Below are 24,663 nucleotides of genomic sequence, written 5' to 3' on the forward strand. Positions count from 1 at the left end.
ACGTTAATCAATGTAACTAAAAAGAAGCCAGGAATACAACGCTGATCAGCCAGATGAAAAAAAGAGGAAACATAAGAAGGAGGAAGAGATAAGAAGTTATTAACTCCTAAGGGTCTCGAGTCTAGCTTTTTCTCTCGATTACCATTGTGTGGAAATCTTAAAGGATTAAATAACAGGATGAAAACAGTGGAGTTTTCCGAAAATGCACCTCTTCCCAGACTAGGCATGATTAACTGAATTCAGCTGTGATTCTGGCAGAGATGACTACTGAAAATGTTAGAAGGTCAGTCTTGACTGAGAAGGAGAAAGCTTTGGACTGAACTGATCTGACTTCTATTACATGCCATTAACACGTTTCCCTATATAATAAAGTCAGTTATTCTTTATTTTGTAAGTACTAGATGAACTTACAACCATTTGAGGTGATATAATGCTTAATGAGATACAAATATTCATATAGCCTCATTTAATCAGTTCAGGAAGATTGTTCCAAATAAATGAAGCAGTATGAAAACAATTCTAGTTGGATATCTAGTTTTAATTTTTCTCTTTCAAAGGGGAAATTAGAAATTGTTTACAATTATATATTTGGGTGTATTTATGTTCTTTTCCTACCCAATACAATTGTAACCTGTATGAAGATAGTTATAACTTAGTTATAGTTATGAAGATAGTTATAACTTAACTTTAAATAAGTTAAAGGCAATTGGATTTTTCAAGAAGAAAATTATTGAATATATATAAGCATAATATCATAGAGTTCAGACAAACATCTGAATGATTACAGCCAAATTCAAACCCCTGTACAGCACCACATGTGCATCCTTTATCTTCTGACAGCAAAAGATGTTTTCCAGAGCAATAACAGTGGAAAAGTAACTTCTTTTTGATCACAATGCAATCTTTTTAACAATGTAATAATTAATACCACACTTAATTCTGATATTTTGATTGCCCACTTCTATTTCCTGTGTTCTCATGCTATGTTCCAATATTGTTAAAATCATTGCTGATGACTTCATTAGCCAGCTAATACAATTCCTGTTGTGTTGATGCTATTACCCTAGAGTGGAGAATCTGTAACTGGAAAATTTCACTTCATTTATTCATTTATTGAAGCATTCATTTTCATGGTATTTTCCTCTTTCAATAATTAAGAAAGTCTTCCATTGGAGACTGCAAGGATAAAAATTCAGGAAGAGGAAGGCAGAATGGAAAGAAGGATACAGGTAATACTGGTGAAGAGTTTGTCTCGGTGTGGCTTTTTCTTCAGAACCACAAGGTCCTTTAGGAGTTTAGCAAACTACCATGTAGTTTCAATCCTGAAGAGCCCATTTTCAGCTCTGTCAAATGAAAGGTGGAGGGAAGGAGGACTACCCATTTTACAGAGGATAACAGAGGATGATCTAGAAAGAAAATTTCAAGAAAACAATAAAATTGCACTGATTTACAGTCCAGATTATGTGACTTTGCAACATCATGCTTCATACCTGAAAGGAAAAAGGCTTTGAAAAACCTAATTATTATGACGTTTATTCTATAGAAAAAAAAATCAGGGAGAGTTGAACAAATAACTTCTTTTTTCCTTGTGATATGTATATATAATATATACCTGATGTGTCATATTGACTGCTATTGCTACATGGTTGAGGACCAGAGATTATAATCATGGGACACTGCCCTAGGCTGAAAGTAAGACAACAGAAGGCTATGTATTATCTCTAAATAACAATTATATGACAAGTAGAAGATGGATGGAAGCAGTTCACTAGGTTTCCAGTAGTGCAGAACAATGTACACAGGGACTCAATAGTGTATTGTCTATATGTAGAAACAGGTAAGAGTTACAGTCTCTACACTGTTAGATTTTAAATGATTGATTGTTACTGAGGTTATTTGTAGTGATTTATTTGTACAACATGGTTGAACAGCATTATCAGCATTCTAGGGCAGTTTGCTAATGTGACGTGTATCTTTCTCTTCATCTGCACTTTGAGTTATTTTTTAATTAAGGTGAAAAAATCATCTGTCACTGTCATTCTTAATACTTAAAAATTGTCTTTTGGGGACTATAAATTTGGTTTTATACTGTTCTCTGAAGCCTATGTTCACATGTTCCATTGCGTTCACAAAGATGTAGTGGAAGATCCATTCCTTGGTACATTTAAGCCTAGAAAATACACCAAGAAGGAGCTGAGCACTAGATCTTGAGCATCTGGGGGATTATATGATTTATACTCCTGATTTTTTTTTAACATTTGAAAATCAAATACAGAGGGAGAATGCAGGGTAGCTACCCATCTCTGATGTTCATCTACACAGCTCCTAAGGATTCATTGACTATAACTGGTTTTTTTTGGTGTGTTTTGACATTTCTTGTAGAAAGCTGGCAAGGAGAGGAAAGAATACTGGAAATTGAAAGAATTATGTATTAGTGGAGATTTCACTTTGACTATGGCCTGATTCATGACTTCTGGGAAGTCACTTCATTCCATCTTCTTTAGCTTTACCATGTAAAAGTGATGATAACGGTAATGCCCTTGGTTAGAGATCTTAGGATAGGAGCAAAGGAGCAGGCCCAAGGAAAATCCATCAACCATATTGTGCCATGGACATGGTGGAATTCACCAAACACTGACCTGCATGTAGACTGAGCCAAAGCCTTCAGATTTATATTAAAACAAGGAGAGAGGCAGTGGAGTTTATCTTAAGTTCAATATGTGCAGCCATACAAAGGAAACTCTACGCCCTGTACTCAGTTTTTGCCAACACAATTCCCATGATAACTGCGTGTAGAGTGGTGAAGGCTGTTAAAAAACATTGTGTTTTGAAGTATAAACTAGAAATGCAGTAGCCTTTTATTTCCATTTCCATATCCAGAAGCCTGAAGTGAAATCTTGTTAAATAGATCTTTCTGCTACTATTAATCCTTTCTGGCACTAGGAATCAAGGTGAATGGGGGATAAAGTGACAAATTTAACTTGCTTTCTTTCTTGGAAGTACAAAAAGCCAAACTGAAACATACAATAAACTCCTTGAGTGACTGATACTCTGATAACTGGAGTACTAGTGAATATTTTCAGCCAAATTACAGAATTTGCTTAACAGAATTTCTGTTGCTAAATGATGAGTAGAGGAAGGCTAGGAATGCAGAGTTTTTGCATCTCTCAGCTGAAGAAGAAATAATGTCACTCTTGCACTTAATGGCGATATTCCACAAATTTGGATGATCATCATCCTATTACTTCACGTTATTTTTTTGTTTTGATGGATGTCCTTATTATGCCTTCGAAATACATTAATCCATTGGTATTGTTGCAGTAGTCATAAACTGAAATGTCCATGTAAGGCAGCACCCCACTTCGGTACAGGATTCTGGGGTTCACTGCAGGTAACACTGCTCTGGAGTATGACTTTTCATTGTGCTCACCCCTGCAGCATGCTTAAGTAAGAAGAAGCAGACCATGCTGGAGTAACTGTAACTATCACACTAGTGCCATTAAAATGTAGAGAAATTCAAGTATCACAGAATGATCAGAGAAAAAGAGAGATGTAAAGTGTGAAAGAGAAAAAAAGGAAAAAAAATAATACTTTAAATTCCTTTTAACATTTTGCCAGAGAAAATAATTTTCACATATAGATATTCTACACAGTGATATTTTTTTCCTGAGCATTAAACAATATCCTCACTATTTTCCAATGCCACACTTTTCATATGAGTACAATAGTTAGTTAGTCATTACCATAGAATTCTTGTTCATTCAAATTATTAAGAAATAATCCAAATTATTAAGAAATAATAAACTTGTGTTACTGTACATTCAGCATATTTTCATCATAAAAAAACATTCTAATAATAATAAGCTATCCAGAGTGTACCAGTGACTTTTCCTGCACATTTGTCACTGCTAGGTTTCATATCTCCTGTAGATCAGTGATTACAACTGCAGAGGTTTGGTTTTGGCTGTTAAAATGTTCAGCAGTAGAGGACAAAGAATTCCAGAACTGATCATTTTGATCATGCTTTTAAGTGAGTTTTTAGTCCTTTCAAAGCACACTAAGTTACTTTTAAGGTTATTCCAGTTCTTTTTAATTAGGGTGTGCTTCTAGAGACTATGCTGTCTTTATCGATAAAAAGAACAATAAGAATATAATGAGTTAGTTTGACTAGATTTATTTTCTTCCAATATTGTTAATCATATCTCACTTTTTAAATTGGATATTAATCAAGTCTTCTATTAGTCAATGAATTATTTTGTCTAAGTTGAAGCTGATGAACTTATAATGATGTGAGTTTTCCTGATTACCCTTTCTAATGCTGGAACAAAATTATCTCTAATTCTTGTCTTTGGAAATTGCTAACCACAGAATCATAGAATCATTTAGGTTCGAAAAGAACCTTAAGATCACCAAGTCTAACTGTTAACCTAACACTAACAAGTCCACCACCAAATCATGTCCCTAAGCATGATGTCTACATGTCTTTTAAAGACATTCAGGGATGGTGACTCAACTACTTCCCTGGGCAGCCTGCTCCAATTCTTGACAACCCTTTCCATGAAGAAATTTTTTCTGATATCCAATCTAAACCTCCCGTGGTGCAACTTGAGGCCATTTCCTCTTGTCCTATCACTTGTTGCTTGGAAGAAGAGACTGACCCCCACCTCTACACCCTCCTTTCAGGAGGTCTCCCCTCAGCTTCCTCATAAGGCTTGTTTCAATAGTTCTATAAAGTCAGTAGTGTTGATTAAAAAAGCTGCAAAGTTAAAGCTTAAATTCTGAATTAAATTCTCTGGTATTACTTATTTAGACTGTTTAACTTTATATTGCTTTTTACCATCCACTTTTTTTCTGCTTTTCATGGAAAATAGCATTATATGGTGACATCTGCATTACCTGGTGTGTTATAAAACATAGAACATCAATTTATATGGAGCATTTGTGAATGACTCCAAGCTGCAAGAGATTACAGTCACTGCAGAACACAGAATGAGAATCCAAAAGGATCAGTGCATTGGAGAAACGGTTTGCAATGAGTAACACAAAATTCAGCAAAATGCAGATTACTAACAAAAACATCAAATTTATAGATAGAATAAAGGGAGACAAGTGATTAACATCATTCTTCCTCTGAAAAATACTGCTATTACAGAAAATGGAATACTTAGTAAATGGAAAATTGCATACTTCAATTCTAGGACATGCTACAAAGGCTGCTACCAATAGAGTATGTGAGACTATTCTTGCAATTATCAATAGTGTTAATGTCTCAGATAGAATACTATGTCCATCTCTTTGGGTCCTATATTATAAGATGTAGAAAATCAGTAGAGATGACAACAATAAAACCAAGTAGATGGTTCAAAAGCATGACTTTTCTAAGGAAAAGTTGAAGAGATTTGGTTGATCTAGCCTCAAGAACAGAAGGCTGATACAGATGAGGATAATGATCTTCCATTGTAACCATAAAAGTTTAATATCAATCATTAATAAAGTGTTTTCAATACTTTCCATATGGTAAGTTGCCTAAGTAATAAACAGTATTGCAAAAAATAGGAAATATACACAAATATTGAGGAAAACTATCTCGTTATTAACTGAGCAATGAAATAAGATTATTTTGAAGATCTAAATTTAGAAAATTAACCCACTGGACATTTTTAAAGACTGGGCTGATAATATCTGATCTTGCCTGAGGGAAAAAGAAGACCCTGAAGGATATGCGTTCTTGAGTTCATTTTAGTCACAGTATTTTGATTATTTCTGGAACAGATTTTTTTTTTTTAATATGAAAATCATGCCAGTGACGGTCAAATACACATAATAATCTACTGTCCTTTCCCAGTAGCCATATTTATGTTGTATGCTATATGGTCTCTTTAAAGAGTGTATGTATGAGAAAGAGATTTCATCTGTCTTTACATGTTTCAATGCCTGGCCACATTTCATACATGTCAAACGTACAAATGAGACTATATTGGCTGGGTACACTAGTGATGACAGTATAATATTTGTATGCTCCAGTACAAAATCAGTCTTGACAGTACACTTACCTTTTCTACCATATTTTTAGTTATTAGCTGTGTGAATGATTATAAGAAAGAAAATATTTGAAAATTTATCACTATAATTAAATCTGAACAAAGACAAATATGTGATTGGTAGAACTGTGTTTCAGGTAAGTGAGCAGTAGATACAGAGCCCCCAGAGCAGAAAAGAAGCAATTTCATTGCTAGCTGATAAATTGACAATATCTGTTTGCTCTATGTGGGTGCATTACAATGCAACAAATAAATTACCTTCATTAAATATTTTCTTGGAGGATTAATGAGCACTGATAATAAGCCACAGAAGCACAAAGAGATGCACCAAAATTATTTATCTGTTTGTGGTGGGAGGCTGCAGGAACAACCCATTGTTATCATTCATCTTAGCTAAAAAGAAGCCTTCCCCCTTCTGAATGTGAAGTGTTCTCCATCATTAGAGAGTGCTGCGTATTGCCCCCTTATTATGTGGCTCGTACACAGAATATCCAAACAGCAAGTGTGATGAAAAAGGTTAAAACTGGGCTTGAGAAAAAATAATGTTTTGTATTTTCAGCAGATGAGGTTCAGGCATATATTTTTCCTGATACTTTGTTTTGTTTAAATTAAATATTTCTGAATGGTAAAGCAAAACCATCAGACAAATGTCATGGTTTATAGCTATGAATAGTAAAATCAGCTTGTAATCTTGAGTGCACTTTTTGCTGCTTTTTTTATCAATTAAAAAGAGAGAAGCAGCAACTTCTTCGGAGTTGCTAAAAATCCCAGATTATCTCAGATTTTGGCTACCACCAGGCATCAGTACCATTTATTCATCAAGTACTGCCATCTTGTGGAATTTGAGTAATCAGAGGAAATCCTAAACAGAGGAAGAGAAATATATTTGCCAACGGGATACTGGAGGAGATGGAGTATTATACCTCCCACCACTGCATCACAGAAAAAAAGACACAACACAGACTTATTTCTTGTACAAACACCGTAACTCCACAGAAGTGCAATTATAGGGTGTGTGTTTGCATGCTTTGCCCTTGAAGATGCAATATTTAACCATTGTATGGACTGTACATTTAGGTTTTAGGTGTCCTTCAAGGAGTTTGTATGGCGATTTTCTTGTTACGTCTTCACTTGCCACCTGAAATACCACTTACCTGACAGGACTGATGAAAAGGGCTGTCCAGAAACTGCATATGAAAAGGATAAACCAAGCAATTTCTCAGGAGAAAAGCCTTGAAGCAAATCTGGGAAGCATTCAGGCACTAACAACCACAGCAGTGAATGTGTGGTGCTATCTGAATGCCTCCAGCACAGCTCTTCTCACAATACTTAAGGGGTTATTTCCTACCAACCCACAATGACAGAAAGACTTTGCGTTACCATAGTACTGACATTTTCTGCATCAGAATATCTCCAAAAGCACAACACAGCACTAACAAAAATGCTGATATGTCAGTGTTCCAGCTTCCTCCATTATGGGAAGTACATCACGTTGTGACAGTTTAGGAATTAGTGTTGTGAAAAGGAGAAAATAGATCTACAAAAATCATTTAAGAAATTATAGTAAACAAAATTTCACACCGTAAATTCCTTTTGGCAGGAGATAGATGCTCTCTTCTCACTACTTTATCACTAAGTGACCCGGTTTTTCACCTACATAGCCCACTAAAAAGTGCTTAATAAAACACAGAAGCAATTTGGACATTTGGAAGGCTTTCCAAATACAAGTTTTGCAGTTACCAAAATGATTTAAATCATTTTCACTCCAAGACTTTGCACATAATAGAACTTACGGGCAGAAAACTCCTCCAGCCCGAGCCACGGGAGAATGCAAATTTACAACTGCCTCTATAATTCATGATTTCTTTGAATTACTCTCTGTTTCTGTTTGTGTTGATAAATAGCATCTACGTAAAAGTCTCTTTTGTGTTGGCAATCAACTGTAATGTCCAGGAAGGACTCTGCATCATCTTTTTGGTTTGGTGTCACGTTAAAAATAAAACAGATGAGTGTAAAAATAAAAAATAAGCTCTGCATATATTCCACAAAAATACTCCAAATTTCTCTATACTGCAATATTCACAGTTTCCTATTTTCACTTAAACTTTTTTCCCTATTGAAAGCAAAATGAGTACAGCATGGAGAAACCATTTACTCAGTCTTTGTCAAAAGGGGATGAATTCAGAAGGTTCATATCTAGAGTAATTACTTCCTGATTTTACAGTTATAGCTTTGTTTATTTAGATTTTGGTAGCACTGACTCTTAGCTTCAAAACCTCTTGAAGCTCATCGTTATTTACTTGTCAGGCTTGAGATGCAACTCTGGAGTTTAGTCTCCTATTAAAAAGTTAATACAATGACAGTTGTGTTTTGTGCTTAGCCAAATGACACTTGTAAAATCTTTTAACCTAAACCGTTGTAGGAAAATACAGGCTTGAAGTTCACTAACAAGTGCAGTGAGCAGTGTACAAATAGGCCCAGTGTCAACTGGGCCTATTGTTCCTAGGGTTCTTGTTCTGAAATTCAAAAAGTTCACTCAGCACTTTACTATTTTGTAAGAGTGGGATTTCAGTTAACATTTAAACTCATGTAGTTTACATGTGCTCCTGTGCTGAACAGCTGTGGGACTTGTGGCATGTAAATATACATTCACTGTTGTTTTCGAATATTTTACTGTGCGTGTACTATAGATGACAGACTTGTCTATAGATAGACAGCAATGTTTTAAATCTTGATTGTCCATCATTCTGTCATTATTAGTTATTATTATATGTCATTGTAATCATTTGGGTATTCTTCTATGCATGATACTGCCAGAAGAAAAAAACAAAACAAAACAAAATCCCAGGTTTTTGTACTTGGACAGCGTTTATTAGCAATTCTGTGATTTAAGAACCCTAAATTTTAATTTTCCTGGCATACAAACTGGGAATACTAGCAGCCCCAGTATATGAGCACCAATGCACGTTTCGTCCTCTACCATGGCTGCAAATTTAGAAGTGTGACACATTTGTACAATGGATCAACGTCAAGGTGCACCCATTTTCCCATAATTGCAGTCATTCTCTTAACATCCTTTTGTAAAATTACTTCTGCAAGATCATCCATCTATTTTTGTCAGCTAAAAACTGTTGGGTCCCCAGATCCCAAGCCAGCTGTGGTTGTTTCTGACTGTTCTGCATAGCATGTATTGGAAATTGCAGGGTTCCCTGAGATATTTCCACTGAAGCCTATGGATTCTGTATGGACATAGCCCTCAAAATTATATTTAAGATATATATTGAACTCATTAAGCAGGTCTAATAGCAAAGAAACTTCAAAGAGTGTGTAGGGGCTTTTCACCTGCAAAGAAGGTTAAGAATTCCAGATCAATTCCAGATCTGAGCATTCAGATGCAAAGTCTTCAGGTATTTTAAAGTGTTTTGGTTATTAGTTTCTCCCAGGGTTTTGCTTTTTAGAAATTAAAAAAAGGAGTAATTCCTTCAATGATCAAGAAGTAACTATTAGCACTTTTGCCTGTACTTTGGAGTTTGGGATCCTGGCTAGATGCTGTAGGAATGCACAAATAAAAACATTGACTGCAGCTTAATAGCATAAATTATTTGAGTTTCAGATGTGGCAGAAGTTCTGTTACTTTTTTTTCTCAGTACCCTATCCTAGTACGCATTCATCCATCACTCAATTTTTATCAGCAAAAATCATTTAGAAGGTGATAAAATGACAACATAACCCCCCACACCCTAAATACAGCACCAGCAAAGACTAAGTATTCCATTTCCTTAAAGGCACAAAAAATTATTGCCTGAAATCCATCTCTTAGGAGTAGTCCTAATTAATAAAATGAATAATTAACTGTGTGTGTTTTTAGGGCACAAATGGAGAAATTCTATTCTACATGAACTGCCAATGAACCCACAATGACGACTACTTTACATTTGGGTTGAACTACTTTTAAGCCGGTGCAATTAGTGAGACTGATTGCTTTCCATTTGAGTTGGTAACAGGTGTCTTCAATTAAAGGCTATGCATTTTCCTTGAACTTGCATGTTCGTCATCATCGCTTTGTAGAATTTTATGCTGCCATGAATCATTTCTGCCAGATAAGACATCATAGCAAAATGTGGCAATGAAATTTTCAGAGAAAAATATTTTGGACTAATTAGTATTTTGTCTGAAACATAACAGAAGAGGGAAGAAATTCTGAGCACTCAGAGAGCTCTCCATGAGCCCTGAATTCCTCAGGGTCTTGTGTAACCACTCAGAATTACAATTGGATCTGAAAAAGGTTTTAAGCAAAAAGTCACTGTGTGCAGCTTAATTCCCCGTTTTGGAGAAGTTTTCTTCTACTGTCAGGTAAATATTTTTAGTCCTTTAACATAACATTTTTGTACCAATACCATAAATTTTTCATGGGGAAAATTTTCATCTGACTTCAAAACTAGACTGAAGTTCTTCAAAATTGATCTAGAACATCCTGCATCTCTACATCACCGCTCGCACTCTTGGCTTATAGTGGTTGAACAGAGAGTCATCGTGCTTTTCTATTCCTTTCTGACCACCGTGTCAGGAAACAATAAAATGTAAGGATAGAACAGGCAGATCAGTTGGAATTTCTAATGCTTTTTATACTGTTAAGAGTCAAACCGCACAGCTGGCTATGGCATATATTTAACTAGGATGTTAATGTGTTGCACAGTTCTTTCTCATACAATGAAGAGCTATATCAGTTCCTCTGTCATCATTAGCAGAAAAGCGCAGAAAAAAATTAAATTTTGAGGTGTTTCCACTCACCTCTTTGACCCTTTCAAATTCCAACTTGCTTTATATCAAGAAAACATTTTGACGGTAGTGGGGATACAAGTATGAGAGAGCCAGAGTGACTTATATGCAATTACTGTCTTCATATCGCTGCTGAAGCTGGGAGTAGTCACCTAAGAAATTTGAATGTAAAAGCTTGGAACTTGCTATACCAAAGGAGCAGTTTGCAGCTTGGAGCATTAGTAGGGACTTTATATACTGGAGCTTGCTTTGGCTTTTCTGATTTTGGAGTCAGTTCTTTAAAGACTATCACGGGGAGAGATTACAAAAGAAATTGTCTTACAGCTAATGTGCCAGTTTAAAAAGTGGAGAGTGTTTTTTTTAACTGTGAAGACAAAATGAAACAGTGGAAGACAAGACTGAAAGGAGAACAACATGTAAAAAAGCATACATAAGGTTAAGGCTTTAAAGTCTAAATTGATGGAATTCCACATGAATAATTCCCTGCAAGGAATTCCCTGCTAAATCAGAATCTCATTAACTTTACTGATACTTCTAATACCGATACATTAATGCATCTAAGTTTTTAATAAATCATGATATAATCTCATACAGAATAATAGGAAATAATAGTATAAAGGGAAAACTATATACTTTTCAGGTGAACAGAATGATTCATGGGATAAAAATAAGAACCAAGGCACTGCCTTTAATTACCATTTTTAAAAATTACTTTGATGAGTCAGATTATGAGGCAAAGCAGTTGATAACTTTGGTTTAAGGAATTATTCATTGGTTGTGGGGATTTAAGCTGCAAATAGCAAGGGTTTCTGTGATTCTTCAGTGAAGTAGATGTAGAAGAAGATAGAAGTGTAGGCAGTAATAGGTACCTACTGCAAGGTAGGTTGAACAGTTACTAGAATCTGATGATTTTAAAGAAAGATGTTTGGAATAAAAACTGTTTATACACACAATTGCAAAAGTCATCCCTAGCTCTATGGGAAGCATCTTGATACATTTCATTGCAAATTTGAACAAGCAGAGAAAAGAATGCTTTGTATATTACATTTGGCTTGACCTGAAAGATTAGAAAAGGGAATTGTCTAATATTTTATGGGTGTTTTCTGTGTCTGAAGAATAATTTAATTATTTTTCCTGAACTATATCTTCCCAGGGAATTTGTGGACTCAACACTTATGCTATTTTCAAAATTCCAAGGAGACAAAAAAATTCTTCTCTTCAGTTCTAAAACAGACAAATAAAAAGTTTAAAAAGCCTTTAGCTTTTGGTTTTTATAGATTATTTAAATAAATCTAATGAACATTTATTGAGTGTATCCATTAACATGACACAGTATTGTGTCCATAATTACTTTCTCTTATTTTTTTCTGTGTTCTTTTAGAGATCATCTATAGCTGGGTATTTAATGAATTCCCATCTTTCGTGGCAGAAGATAGCAGACGCTTCATCTCTCAGGAGACAGGCAATCTCTACATCTCCAAGGTGCAAACATCTGATGTTGGCAGCTATATATGCCTGGTAAAAAACACAGTGACGAATGCCAGAGTTTTGAGTCCTCCTACACCTCTGACACTGAGAAACGACGGTAAGAAAAGCATTATTTCTGGGTACCACATGGAAGCAAAAATACTAAGCCAAATATGCTCTAGTTAATTTAAGAACCATGATTTTATTGTTTTTCTATATATGCATGCATTTACTGCAGCAATCAGCAAAGGAAAGGTGTTCAAGGAGACAGTTTCTTTTGAAACTTCTAACAGTTGTGAGAATATTTAGGCCTCCAAAGGCTGAGGTGCAATCTGACGCCTCCTGATGCATTTTGTTTAGAACAGTTACTCCTTCTTGCTCTTCTGGTGCTCTGTCACTGACAGAGAGAAGCAAATCTCCTTTCTCGGTAGTGTCTGTTTCTTTAGGGCTCAGCTCAGTTGCCTCAACCCAGGTGGCCACTGCCACACTGCGATACTCTCAGGCATCTGAGACATCCGCAGGGAACTGGCAAATATCACATAGGGCATATATACCAACGGCAGGATGCCAGGAGATATGGAGATTCATGCATCTCAAATGACACAAACCACACATGGAGAGACAACTGAACTGAGTTCTTATGGCTTAAAACTTTACCTGTTGCTGTACTAAAAACCTGTTACACTTCCAGGCTCCAATTCAATGCACTGATTAAGTACCACCAAGAACACCGCAATAGCTTTGATTACAATGATAGTTAGTTATCCAGGCAGTTTTGAATTTCATCAAGGCGTTACACTGCAGTGTTTTTTTCTCTAAATAAGTACCTAAATCTTATTATTAAAAAGTGGCTTAGGATATTTTCGCTAAAGATCAAAAGAAAACACTTCCCAATAATATGTCTTATGGAGCGGTATGACATTTCAATATAAATTATATGTAACTCGGATTCTGTTAGAATATCTGCCAATAGAGGCAACTGTGTTATTTGCTCTTTTGCAAGCAAAAAGATTAATATTTATTACATTATAACCGCATTTGGTTTTGTTTTCTGTCAAAATAATATTATTTTTAAGAAGAATCATTAATGATTCCATAAGTGCCTATATTTTCCTTTTTCCAAGATGTTCCACAATTAATGATGCTTTCTAGTTCTTCAGAAAGACTTTTCAGCAATTCAGCATGTGTGAATCCATACTTACATAAATCAGAGAGAAAGGGAGAGAGAGAGAGACTCTGAGGATTTTGTTTTGCTTATGGCTTTTTCTAGAACAAGGACTAGTCCTGTGATGTAGAGGCATTACAAAAGCTGGACTTGAACACAGATGACTTAGTTTAACATAGTAAATAAAAAACGTGTTCACAGATTAGAAAGGAATGAAGTTAATGTTTATTCATTGTAATAAGTTAAAATTTCTGTCTGCACAGCATACGGCCTCTGGAGCAAAAAGCTGCATATTTTACTGTATAAGTTCCTATTTGATTTGCCGGTTTAGTACTTATGTTAATCATTGAGTTTCAGGTGTTTAGTTTTACTGAACTAACATAGTAGACCTGATCTTTTCAATATCAACCTTTAAAAATTAAAAACCCCAAACACTGACTGTCTTTTTAATCAGTTTGAACTCTGACAAAAACAGATAGAATTTTATTGCCATATTCATTATTCATATCTTGCGCTACTGTTTCTTTATGACATTTCTTCATGCTTTTATTGGGTTCCAGTTTTGTGCAGAAATCCAACAGATTAGTTATCCATATCATACTAACAGTAGTACACGGGCACACAATATAAGAAACAGAGAGAGTAAATAAGGATGAATGCAGCAGTCTGCGTCACTGAGATAAGAAACAAAATCTGCGAAGGAAAATTCTGAAGAGTTTCTTAAATGTCAAGTGGATGGTATGTACCAGCCTCAAGCAAATTTGGGTTTCATGGCTGGCTGTCATACAACTGTGATAATCCAACCTTCTGAACTGTGCTGGAGTATTGGGGAGACATTTGCACATAGATGAACTGCTCCTCAACAATTTCCCGATTCATTTTTTCACATGCATTAATTTCTACCAGGCTTCCATGCCTTAGTTTTCATCTGTTGGGATTTCTGAAAAGCCCCCTTCTTGTAATGGAGTTCTTTAGTATTTTCCAGTATATTGCTTGCCTTCCTGTATGACTGAGCAAGTTTCTCGGTGAAGAGACCCAGAGACTTTCTTTTTTCAGAGACTTTCTATTTAACTTTGCAGTCTCCGTAAACCTCCCTTGAAAAAATATTCAGGAAAATTCAGGTTGTTAAATCATATTTATTATTTAGAATATCTGCCTTGTTCTACCTCCTTCACAGAATGCAGTAATATGCACCTTTTAAAAACTATCTGGCACCACAATTAAAATATTCCATTAATAGTACTGTACTTTTTCTTTTTGATAGAAATTGATTTAGGTTATATTGCCTTGTCAAAAGAAAAATATTAAAGAGAGATGACTGAATTTTAAAAATATGTATACCTTATACTTCAAAATATAGGATAGTATAGCCGCTGAAAAGAGGTGCTCATTAGAGGTAAAGAAACTTAAAGTAATTTGTGGAGAAAGAAACAGCTGAGGATGGACTCTAATAAGGAAGTGAGAAATGGCATTAAAACAAATATCCAACTACCTGAAAATCTACTTGACCCTATGTCACTGAGTTCTGTTGTATGATTTTGAATTTGGCATATTAAGCTTTTTGATTATAAAATGAATTGAGTTGCATTCAACTTTTCAAATATTCACTTCAGTTTAAAAATCATACAGCTGTCTGAGTTCTAATGGTTGGCATCACAACTGAGGTTACGCTACGCAGTCAGCACATTTGTCAGAAACCACAGGAAGAGTTTGTGGTTTTAAACAGCTTCTACAAATGGCACTATATAAATAAAACAATTCATATAGTCTGTATTCGCTGCATCATTAACTCAAAAATATTCTACTTGATATTATTGTTTTCGGATTTTCATATATAAACAGTACCCGTACCAAGGGGACTGGACAATTTGTGACAAAAAACACTCCTGTGACAACATTGGTCTCTATTTATCTGTGAGGAAGAAATGGAATAATATTAAGGCTTTCTGTCAAACTCTGCAGGGATGTAGAAACTTCCTGGGCTCTTATTAATCTTTTATTTCTTTCATTATGTGTCTCAAAGGGGAACTTAGCTCCTTGATATGAAGCAAATTAAATAAAAACATCAAGAAATCCTTCAATGGATTCTGAATAAAATGAATACCTCATTTGTTCAGATGTCCTTGACAATCAGTCATTTCATACAATTCAATTTCACTTCAAGATGGGTTATAAAAACACTCTAAAATTCTATCTGAGGAGATAAAAAGTTTTAGCAAGAAAAAAAATATGCATCATTTCATTAACTGTCTTTATAATGCATTAGAAACTTTGAGGCATTATTTAATAACTGTTTACAAATAATAAACACGGTTGTTAAAATGGATCTTTGCAGGCTTGGATGCTGATTGGGAGCAGTAAATTATCTTGACTAATAAAAACAACAGAAAGACTCTTCAAATTTAGGAAATAGAAACCTAGGGAGTATAAAACATTTGATGCTTGATACCATAAGGCAGTTATTTCAAGTTCACACATTTTCATTCCAGTTTTTTCTTCCTTTTTTATCTTTTCTATCTCTCTTGAAAAGATGTTAACTTTAACATTATTACTGTACAGGAGACAATTTAGTAATTCTTCATTTTATCTCTGTGTAGATACTACCTAGTGCTATGGTAATTCTTTATAGTTATGGTAAAAGATATGATATGGTAATATCATAAACTCAATATGGTAAAAGATACTACCTGCTATGGTAAAATTTAAAAAAAAAAACCCAGAGAACCTGTACAATTTCAGACATCGGAGGACATTTTCTACTATGTTCCATTAGCGCAAATTAGTTTATACCTCAACGGAGGTTGGTGTGTCTGACCAGACATATTCTCATGTAACTGAATGCAGACCTTGACCACCTCTTTTTCTTTTCCGTGTCATCATAGTTCTGTGAACTGAGTCTTGTCTGTCCTAATTCTATGTGATTAATAGTCTCACATAACAATAGAACATAGAGTTATCAAGGTATTAAGGATATTAATTTCTACTTTTCCATGACGGAACATGTTATGCATATGCTTATTCAGGTTGAACTCTGGGATATGTTGTATGAAAATCACTGAGACATCCAAAGATAACTTTCCCAGCGTTAAGAAAAGTTTGGAAGAAGTAATAATAATTTACCCAATGGTAGAAATTAAGCAATAAAAAGGGCCAGTATAAAATAGTACGATAATAAATAATAAATAATACAAAATCAATAGTTGCACAATTCAACAAGGCCAAGTGCAAGGTCATAGGAAATAGATTATTTCCATCCCTTAACAAAGCTGATAGTTGTAAATTAACTTAAAATTAGCATTAAAAACATTTGCTTAAAGATTAACCCTAATGTTTATCATAGAATCACAGAATCATAGAAGGGTTTAGGTTGGAAGGGACCTTAAAGATCAATTAGTTCCAGCTCACCTGCCATGGGCAGGGACACCTCCCACTGGACCAGGTTACTCAAAGCCCCATCCAACCTGGTCTTGAACACTTCCAGAGATGGGGTCTCCACAAGTTCCCTGGGCAACCGGTTCCAGTGCTTCATCACCCTCATAGTGAAAAATTTCTTCCTAATATCTAATCTAAATCTCCCCTCTTTCAGTTTAAAGCCATTGCCCTGCATCCTAACACTACAGTCCCTGATAAAGAGTCCCTCCTCATCTTTCCTGGAGGCCCCATTTAGGTATTGAAAGGCCACTACAAGGTCTCCCTGGAGCCTTCTCTTCTCCAGGCTGAACAACCACAACTCTCCCAACGTGTCTTCAGAGGAGAAGTGCTCCAGCCCTCTGATCATCTTTGTGACCCTCCTCTGGACTTGCTCCAACAGGTCCATGTCCTTCTTGTGTTGGGAGCCCCAGAGCTGGATGTAGTACTGCAACTAGGGTCTCACAAGAGTAGAGGGACAGAGTCACCTCCCTCAACCTGCTGACAACGCTTCTTTTGATGCAGCCCAGGATGCAGTTGGCTTTCTGGGCTGCGAGTGCATGTTGCCGACTGATGTTGAGCTTCTCATACACCAAGACCCCAAAGTCCATCTCCTCAGAGCTGCTCTCAAGCCATTCTCTGCCCAGCCTGTATTTGTGCTTGCGCTTGCCATGACCCACATGCACGACCTTGCACTTGGCCTTGTTGAACTTCATGAGGTTGGCATGGTCTGTTGGTTTTGACCATATAAAAGGGTTGAACTGAAGGGAGTATTTCAGGAGGAAAACTGGGAAAGGTTTGGAAAAGATTAAGTTCCAGCATTCAATGTGGAACAAGAACTCACACTGTGAAACAGTTTGCTTTGAGTTTAGTTTACTTTGACCTCTGTTAAGATAACTTCGTTCAAGGAATTTTAAATGCTAAGTTTCCCCACTAGTTTGTAGAAACACTCTCTGCTGGAAATTAAGTTGTTGCTTTTTTTAATTAGCTTTTTTAAATTAAAGATTCTAGACATGTATCATCTTGCACATCTTCTGCACTCATGTTTTCTTGTTTTGCTTCTTATGATTTATTACACAAAGGAAAGACTTAACTTATCCATACACAGAGTATACAAAGCATAAAATAAATGAACTGCAGAAAAAATGTTCTTCTAAATTCAACTCAGGATAAGGAATGATGTTGCCTCAAACTGTAGCTATTAAGATTTCACACATAAGTTTGTTGGTAATATTTTAATTAGCAGTGACTAAATTAAAATTTCTGCAAATTGATAATGAAAATAACCTTTATGGTTGTGAATGGTTTTAGATTATTAAGAATGTTCATACCTAATGTTATGTATGTTACTGTCTCAAGATCTTTGATACAAATTCACATGTGACTGCTCACTTTGCTATCGTGGGGTATGGCATAATGTTCAAATAAGAACAACTTGTCAGTTTGAGGTTCTTATCAACATAGTGAAATAATTTGATTGTGAACAGCAGGAATTTTGCTTGAGGTTAGGAATACAATAAGTTTATAACAAGGATGATTTGTTGCTATTGGGTCTAAAACAATAGCTGTTGCTAACGGAGAAGAAATGTTAGGTTAGTTTGATATTTCTTATTGAGGAAATAATAGGTACTTGTATTTACATGGCTATATGAGGGCTCTCAACTGAAAAACATTTCCCATTTAGGAAGCTCTTTCCAGTTAATTAGGTAACAACGAATATCACGGCAACACTACTTTGTATCCTAATTGATCAGAATCAAATGAAAAATTCCTCTCTGGACGCTGCAACAATTTCGACACTTTTGGTACCTAACTGGAAAGCAGATATCTTGTTTTCCTCCTGTAAAAGAACAGGGCAGGTTGCAAGAAAAATGGAGATTAAGGTCATATTTGAAGTACAAACAATTATGTCATTTACTATAGAAGAAATTAGGTTCTTTGAGACCAGTGAACACGCCATCAGTAAGATAATTAGAAACCCTGTGAAAACTAGATCCTCCTCCTAATCATTTAAATTATAGAATATTTTCCAGGTTTCTGAATAACTTTTGTGAGCCTAACCTGGATGAACAGCAGGCAATTTGAAAGGATGAACAATAAACATTGGCAGTGATGCCTAAAAGAAATCTGCCACAGATTTCTCATGCCAAGTTCAGCACAATCTCCTCTTCTGTTAGAAAAAACACGGAACAAAAACACAATGATAGATCTTTTGGCTTTTTGATTCATATTCTTAGACCTGTCAAGCAAGACAGCATGTTGTCTAGTGTAGTGGAGTCCTGATTTTTCTTGATGCGTATGGCTGCTCAGAAAAATTACCTAAACACACAGTCAGCAAAAATGTTCAGGTTATCGTGTTTCCATACAACTATATGTGCACAAATCCTCATACTGGAATGTTGTGTACAAGCCATTCAGGTGCCCTCACTCATCTCTGAATGTCCAAAGGATGTTTCATTCAGTGCCAAAATTACATATATGTGAGAAATTGGATGGATTGAAGTCTAGGTTATGACTCTCTAAAGACTTGTCTATGTAATAGAGAGAGGCAGCAGTCTTGGTCATAGTTACTGCTTGACGTTTTCAGAGACAGGTAAACAGAGATCTCTGCAGCCCAAACTGTGGACTAGAAATTTTGGCCTCTCATTTGAAGAACTAGAGAGAATACCACAGCTCCCCTCATTGCTTATTCTGAGTTTACCTCATTGCTTTTGTGTCCTTAGGGTTTGGTCCCAGTTCCTTTTACTTCTGTCATAACACACCCACTTACAACTGAAAATAAAGTGCTTCCAGTTGTATTTGCTGTTTAAGAGAGGAAGAAAGCTCTTGTGTAGGTATGACATACATACATGATATATATTAGTTATAAACAACTAATTTCTAAAATATTCCAAGATAGGAATCCTACTTCTAGAAAGGGCTTTCCATGCAGAGTTAAGAGAGTAATTGCTGGACTAGTGAAATGGAGTATAATATAAAGATGGATTTTAAAGGGGGAAGAGGAAAGTTTTGTTTAACCTTTAGTTAAACATTTCGTTTTGGTTACATGTTACCTTCTTCTAAATTTATACCTCCATAATTAGAAATACATGAACATATTATCCCCTAGCTGTAAACTAAAGAAGAGTTTTTTCCCTTCTTGTGTTGTATTCATTAAGATATTTTTTCCCAGAAACTGAATTACTAAATTTTCTTTGGTATTAAGATAGATTCTAATAAAAACTTCTTTCCATGCAGTAATATGCGATAGGATTTGCTCTCTGAGTCACATATGAAAACATTGTTGGCACCTCAGTGTTAAATGCATTGCAGAATGAAATTTCACATGAGAGTTTTTAGGGCTTCTCAAAGAATAAAATTGTAGCTCAAAATTTGGCTAAGAGATCTCTAAGTGGAAGGAATATTGTGGACAGTTATCGTAAAACAATCATTCCCAGAGTAAATTTTTAGAGGCTTACAGCAGGTACTGGTCCCTCCATTTAGAATACGTTTAACGACAGGTGAGTCAATACATTCTTCCCAATGCATTGACAATTTCTGCTGCAGTCAGGATGAAATATGTGTATCAACATTATATTTTAATTAATTTGGTTTGTGCTGTGAATTTACTGTCATTGTAAATATGTGTATTTAGGGCTTTCTCTTCTAAATAAATATTTGGGGATGTTTAGTGGTGCAGGTCTTCAGGAAAAATGCTAAATATTCATTTGTCACAAAAAGACCCACATGACAGACAACCCTAGTTTGCATCATGGATTATTCGTAGAAGAAATTATACATGAACATTCCTGCCATAGTTTCTTAGTCAAAATTTTCTTGAGTTTGGACACATATTCACACAATAGATCATCATTACAATGTGGTAGGAAACTCAATTTCTGATCTGTAAAATTATTAGAAAATTCTTGCGCAGCAGGACAAGTTCATCACTCCTCAGGAGATTTCCCAGAGACTGAGAGGAACATCCAAACCAATAAGAATCCTTAATAATTCTGTGATTAGAGCACTATCCAGGCTGTAAAACAACTGGATTAACATTCCTACACCATCTGATTAACATCAGGGACTTCACCCAAAGCTCTCAGGCAAACACTCTTAATCACTGAACTATGGGGGTTGTATCTTTTGCTAATAAAATAATGGCAAGTATAAATCTGTGCCTAATCTTTCTCCTGAGTATAGGAAATCTTTGGCTTTCATTTTCTCCCTAGTACTCTGATGACGTCTAGCCAGAAATCTTATATTCAACCTGTTCCGATCAAAATTAGTTTCTAAAGTAAGTTAAAGAGCTATTGCTTAAACAGTTTGAAACAAAACCAAATCATTTTACCTGGAAGGGTTTAAGGAGCTATCATGGAAGCTTATCTTCTGGGAGATTCAAGAGAGTAGTTAATATCTGGAGAAGACTAATGGAACAGAAGCATTAGTGTCTACACAGTTGGAGGAAGATGATGTGTCAAGATTTCTCAGCAGTCTGATTTTTTTTTTTCCCCATGAAGACAAAAAGTGTTCTTGTGTGGATACAGTCATAGATTCACAATTTTTCTACCCTTAATTTTGGGGTTGTAAAAGTCATGGAGTGACAGGCTAAATTAAGAAGTAGATCAGTCCTTTTCAAATGACTGATATCCTGCCTGTAGGACTGAAAGGACTGACAATCAGAAACTGATCTCGCTACTTTATTCAATTTTACATTTCCATTGAGTGGCCCACAGGGGATAATGTAAACAGTTTTAGCTGTAGTAATATCTGTAAATGTTTGAAATTCTATTACATTTATTCCTGTGGTACGTGAGCACCTCACCATCACAATTTATCACATTATTGTGATTTAGTGAATTGTGCTATCTGTTTTTTGATGGAAAGCTAAAATGCAGACAACAGTGTAGCTGAGGGTTCATAGGACACTTTGGGTAGAGGAGCTTTGAACTCAAGTCAAAGATTTGCAGCCAAGTCAGAGGAACAACTTGTTAAATGAAACCATTTATTAAAATTAAACCTGGTTTTATGAAGACTTTTTCTTACCTGAGTTGGAGAATATGTAATAATTTCTCTGTGATAATTGCATTGTTGTAACAAAATCTGTGAAGGAAAGAATAGGGAAATCATCTCCTCTGTAAATACTGAGCTCCATTTCCACCTGTGTGACTAACAAGCCATTAACTAAAAAAAAGTCAAGCTGTACTTAGTCCTGGAATATTGTTAGTCATTTGAATCAGCGCTTTTTCAGTATTCAGAGGTATAACAGAAGGCTTATTAGTGTTTCATCTAATTTCATCTTCACTTGGCCAGGGATGACCCTGGCTGGACAGAAATGTGGAGAGCTGTACTTGGCCCTGGTGAGGCCTCACCTCGAGTACTGTGTTCAGTTCTGGGCCCCTCTGTACAAGAGGGACATTGAAGTGCTGGAGCGTGTCCAGCGGAGAGCTACCAGGCTGGTGAGGGGTCTGGAGACCAGGTCATGTGAGGAGAGGCTGAGGGAGCTGGGCATGTTTAGCTTGGAGAAGAGGAGGCTGAGGGGAGACCTCATTGCCCTCTACAGCTCCCTGAAAGGAGGCTGGAGAGAGGTGGGTGTTGGCCTCTTCTCCCAGGTGAATAATGACAGGACCAGAGGAAATGGTCTGAAGTTGTGGCAGGGGAGGTTTAGATTAGATATTAGGAAGAATTACTTTACTGACAGAGTGGTCAGGCACTGGAACAGCCTGCCCAGGGAGGTGGCTGAGTCACCATCCCTAGAGGTATTTAAGAAATGTCTAGATGTGGCACTTCAGGGCATGCTCTAGTGGCAGAGATTGTAGGTTGTTTGGTTGGACTCGATGATCTTAAGGGTCCTTTCCAACCATGAAGATTCTACGATTCTATGAAAGGGCAAAGACCCGGAGACTGGGAAAAGTAAGGTGGGATGACTTGTTTCAGAATAAAGCCCGGGGGTAAGATTTACTTAAACAAACAGGAAAGTTTGGCTTTTAACTCCCTTTTTAATCGTAGACAAATTTTCAAGATCTGGTGAGTTAGATTTATTTTGAAGTGATGCATTTCATCCTGATCACAAATTCAGCACTTTCATACTCATATCTGAACTCAGCTGAAAGGCACAGCTTGTGAAGTAGGGAGTGTAGTAAACTAACTAATTAGCCTAAGGAAGACTGAATCATGGGGGTCTCTCTGGGAAGGTAAAAGATTGTCCAAAGGGAGGTATTTTCATGGAAAGGCAGAGCACGGGAGCATTGAGAGTGGCTTCCCATTCCTCCATAGTGTTCAGACGATATGAGCTCTGTGATTTGTTAGCTGTTTGAAAATCCTATATCATGTTTTTATTCGGTGACGATCAATTTTATTTATTGTTATATTTCATGTTTGATAACTGGAAATAAAAAATGACTGAGAGAATTTTTTATGGTCTTAACCAAACCTCTGAAAGGGACTCATGTATATAAGTCTAAGAGAGATTGATTCTAATGCACATAACTCAAGGCCTCAATGTTTCTTCAAAGTTCAGGTTCCTTTTAGCACCTGATACAAATGAACAAAAATCTTGATGAAAATAAAGATGGTGGTTGTATTACCATTACTGATTCATAGTGACCAAAACAGAAATTGGGAAAGATGAAGAGCCTGGAGGTACAACAGCCATAGCAAAGCAATTAGAGTGTAAAGTGGGAAGGTAAGGCCTTGATAATTCCCTTGATGACTATGCAACTGTAACGGCCTCCTTGGTCTCAAAGATCATAAATAATAAGAATGAAAAATATCCCTTTGCAATAATAGACTTCTGTTTCCTAATTTTCATAGGGACACCAAGCAATTGCTCAGTAATTTTTCTACATCTTTCTGCCAGTTGCTGCAGGCATGTCGCTTGCTGCTAACCCAGAAGAACAGGATGTAGTAGAAAGCGCTAGTATGTCCGTGTTTTGTTAGGAATATGAAATGATGGCCTGACTCGCAAAGGGCATTCAATACTTGTACAGATTGCTCCTACTTAAGAGAGTTAAAATAAGTTAAAAACATAAGATCTGAAAGATAATATTGTCCCTCAGATATGTTCAAATGTGCTGTATAATTTGAAAGGCAAGAATAATTTAATTCTTTTTTAAGTTGCATTTTTTCAGGGCTAAAAAGGCAACAGATTCATAGCATATGACAATACAACACAATGATTTTCAGGAACAAAGTTTTACACAAACTCAAAAAAAACCTTTTTGTAAATCGATTGAATCACAAAATCTGTCAGTGAGTATGCGCAGTCAACGGATGACAGAGATTTAAAAGGAGCACCACAGGGATATAAAGTTGCCTCATAAAACCTAAATGAATTATTTTCAGTAGTGTTTACTTCAAGGGAACTTAGGGAGGTTCCCCTATCAAGACTAAAGTTCTTATAATTGAAGTTTCAATATAAGACATTTTAGAAGAAATACTGACATAATAATACTAACAAATTCCTAAGGCCAAACTCATATGCAGGAGGAAGCAGGATGTACTGTTTTCCTTCGGCAGGCCTCAGGGCTAGAAGTAGTGTTGGTAGAAAAGCTGCTTTTTTAAAAAATGGACTCCTAGGAATACCTGAGGCACTACAGACCAGTAAGTCTGACTTCTGTGTCAAGAGATCTGATAGAAAATACATAGAAAAGTACAATTAGTAGAACTTTATTTATCACATTACCATACAGTAATCTTACCATGCAGTCATATTCCATGAACAGAGCTTTTAAAGAGGGAAGTCATTCATTGATGAGAAGCTGAACATGAGCTGGCAATATGTGCTCGCAGCCCTGAAAGCCAACCGCATCCTGGGCTGCATCA

General features: G+C 36.0%; 1 protein-coding gene across 6 annotated transcripts in view; it reads left to right on the forward strand.

Moving 5' to 3' along the window:
* The window catches only part of CNTN5 (contactin 5), a 664,123-nt gene that overhangs the window by 476,056 nt on the left and 163,404 nt on the right, over positions 1-24,663 (forward strand). For all 6 annotated transcript variants that reach the window (XM_063329804.1, XM_063329812.1, XM_063329786.1 and 3 more), the window contains one exon: positions 12,202-12,405. In XM_063329804.1, coding sequence (XP_063185874.1) covers positions 12,202-12,405 — 204 coding nt within the window. The remainder of the gene's footprint in view (positions 1-12,201; positions 12,406-24,663) is intronic.

The sequence above is a fragment of the Chroicocephalus ridibundus genome, chromosome 1 (assembly GCF_963924245.1).
Source record: "Chroicocephalus ridibundus chromosome 1, bChrRid1.1, whole genome shotgun sequence".
Lineage (NCBI taxonomy): Eukaryota > Metazoa > Chordata > Aves > Charadriiformes > Laridae > Chroicocephalus > Chroicocephalus ridibundus.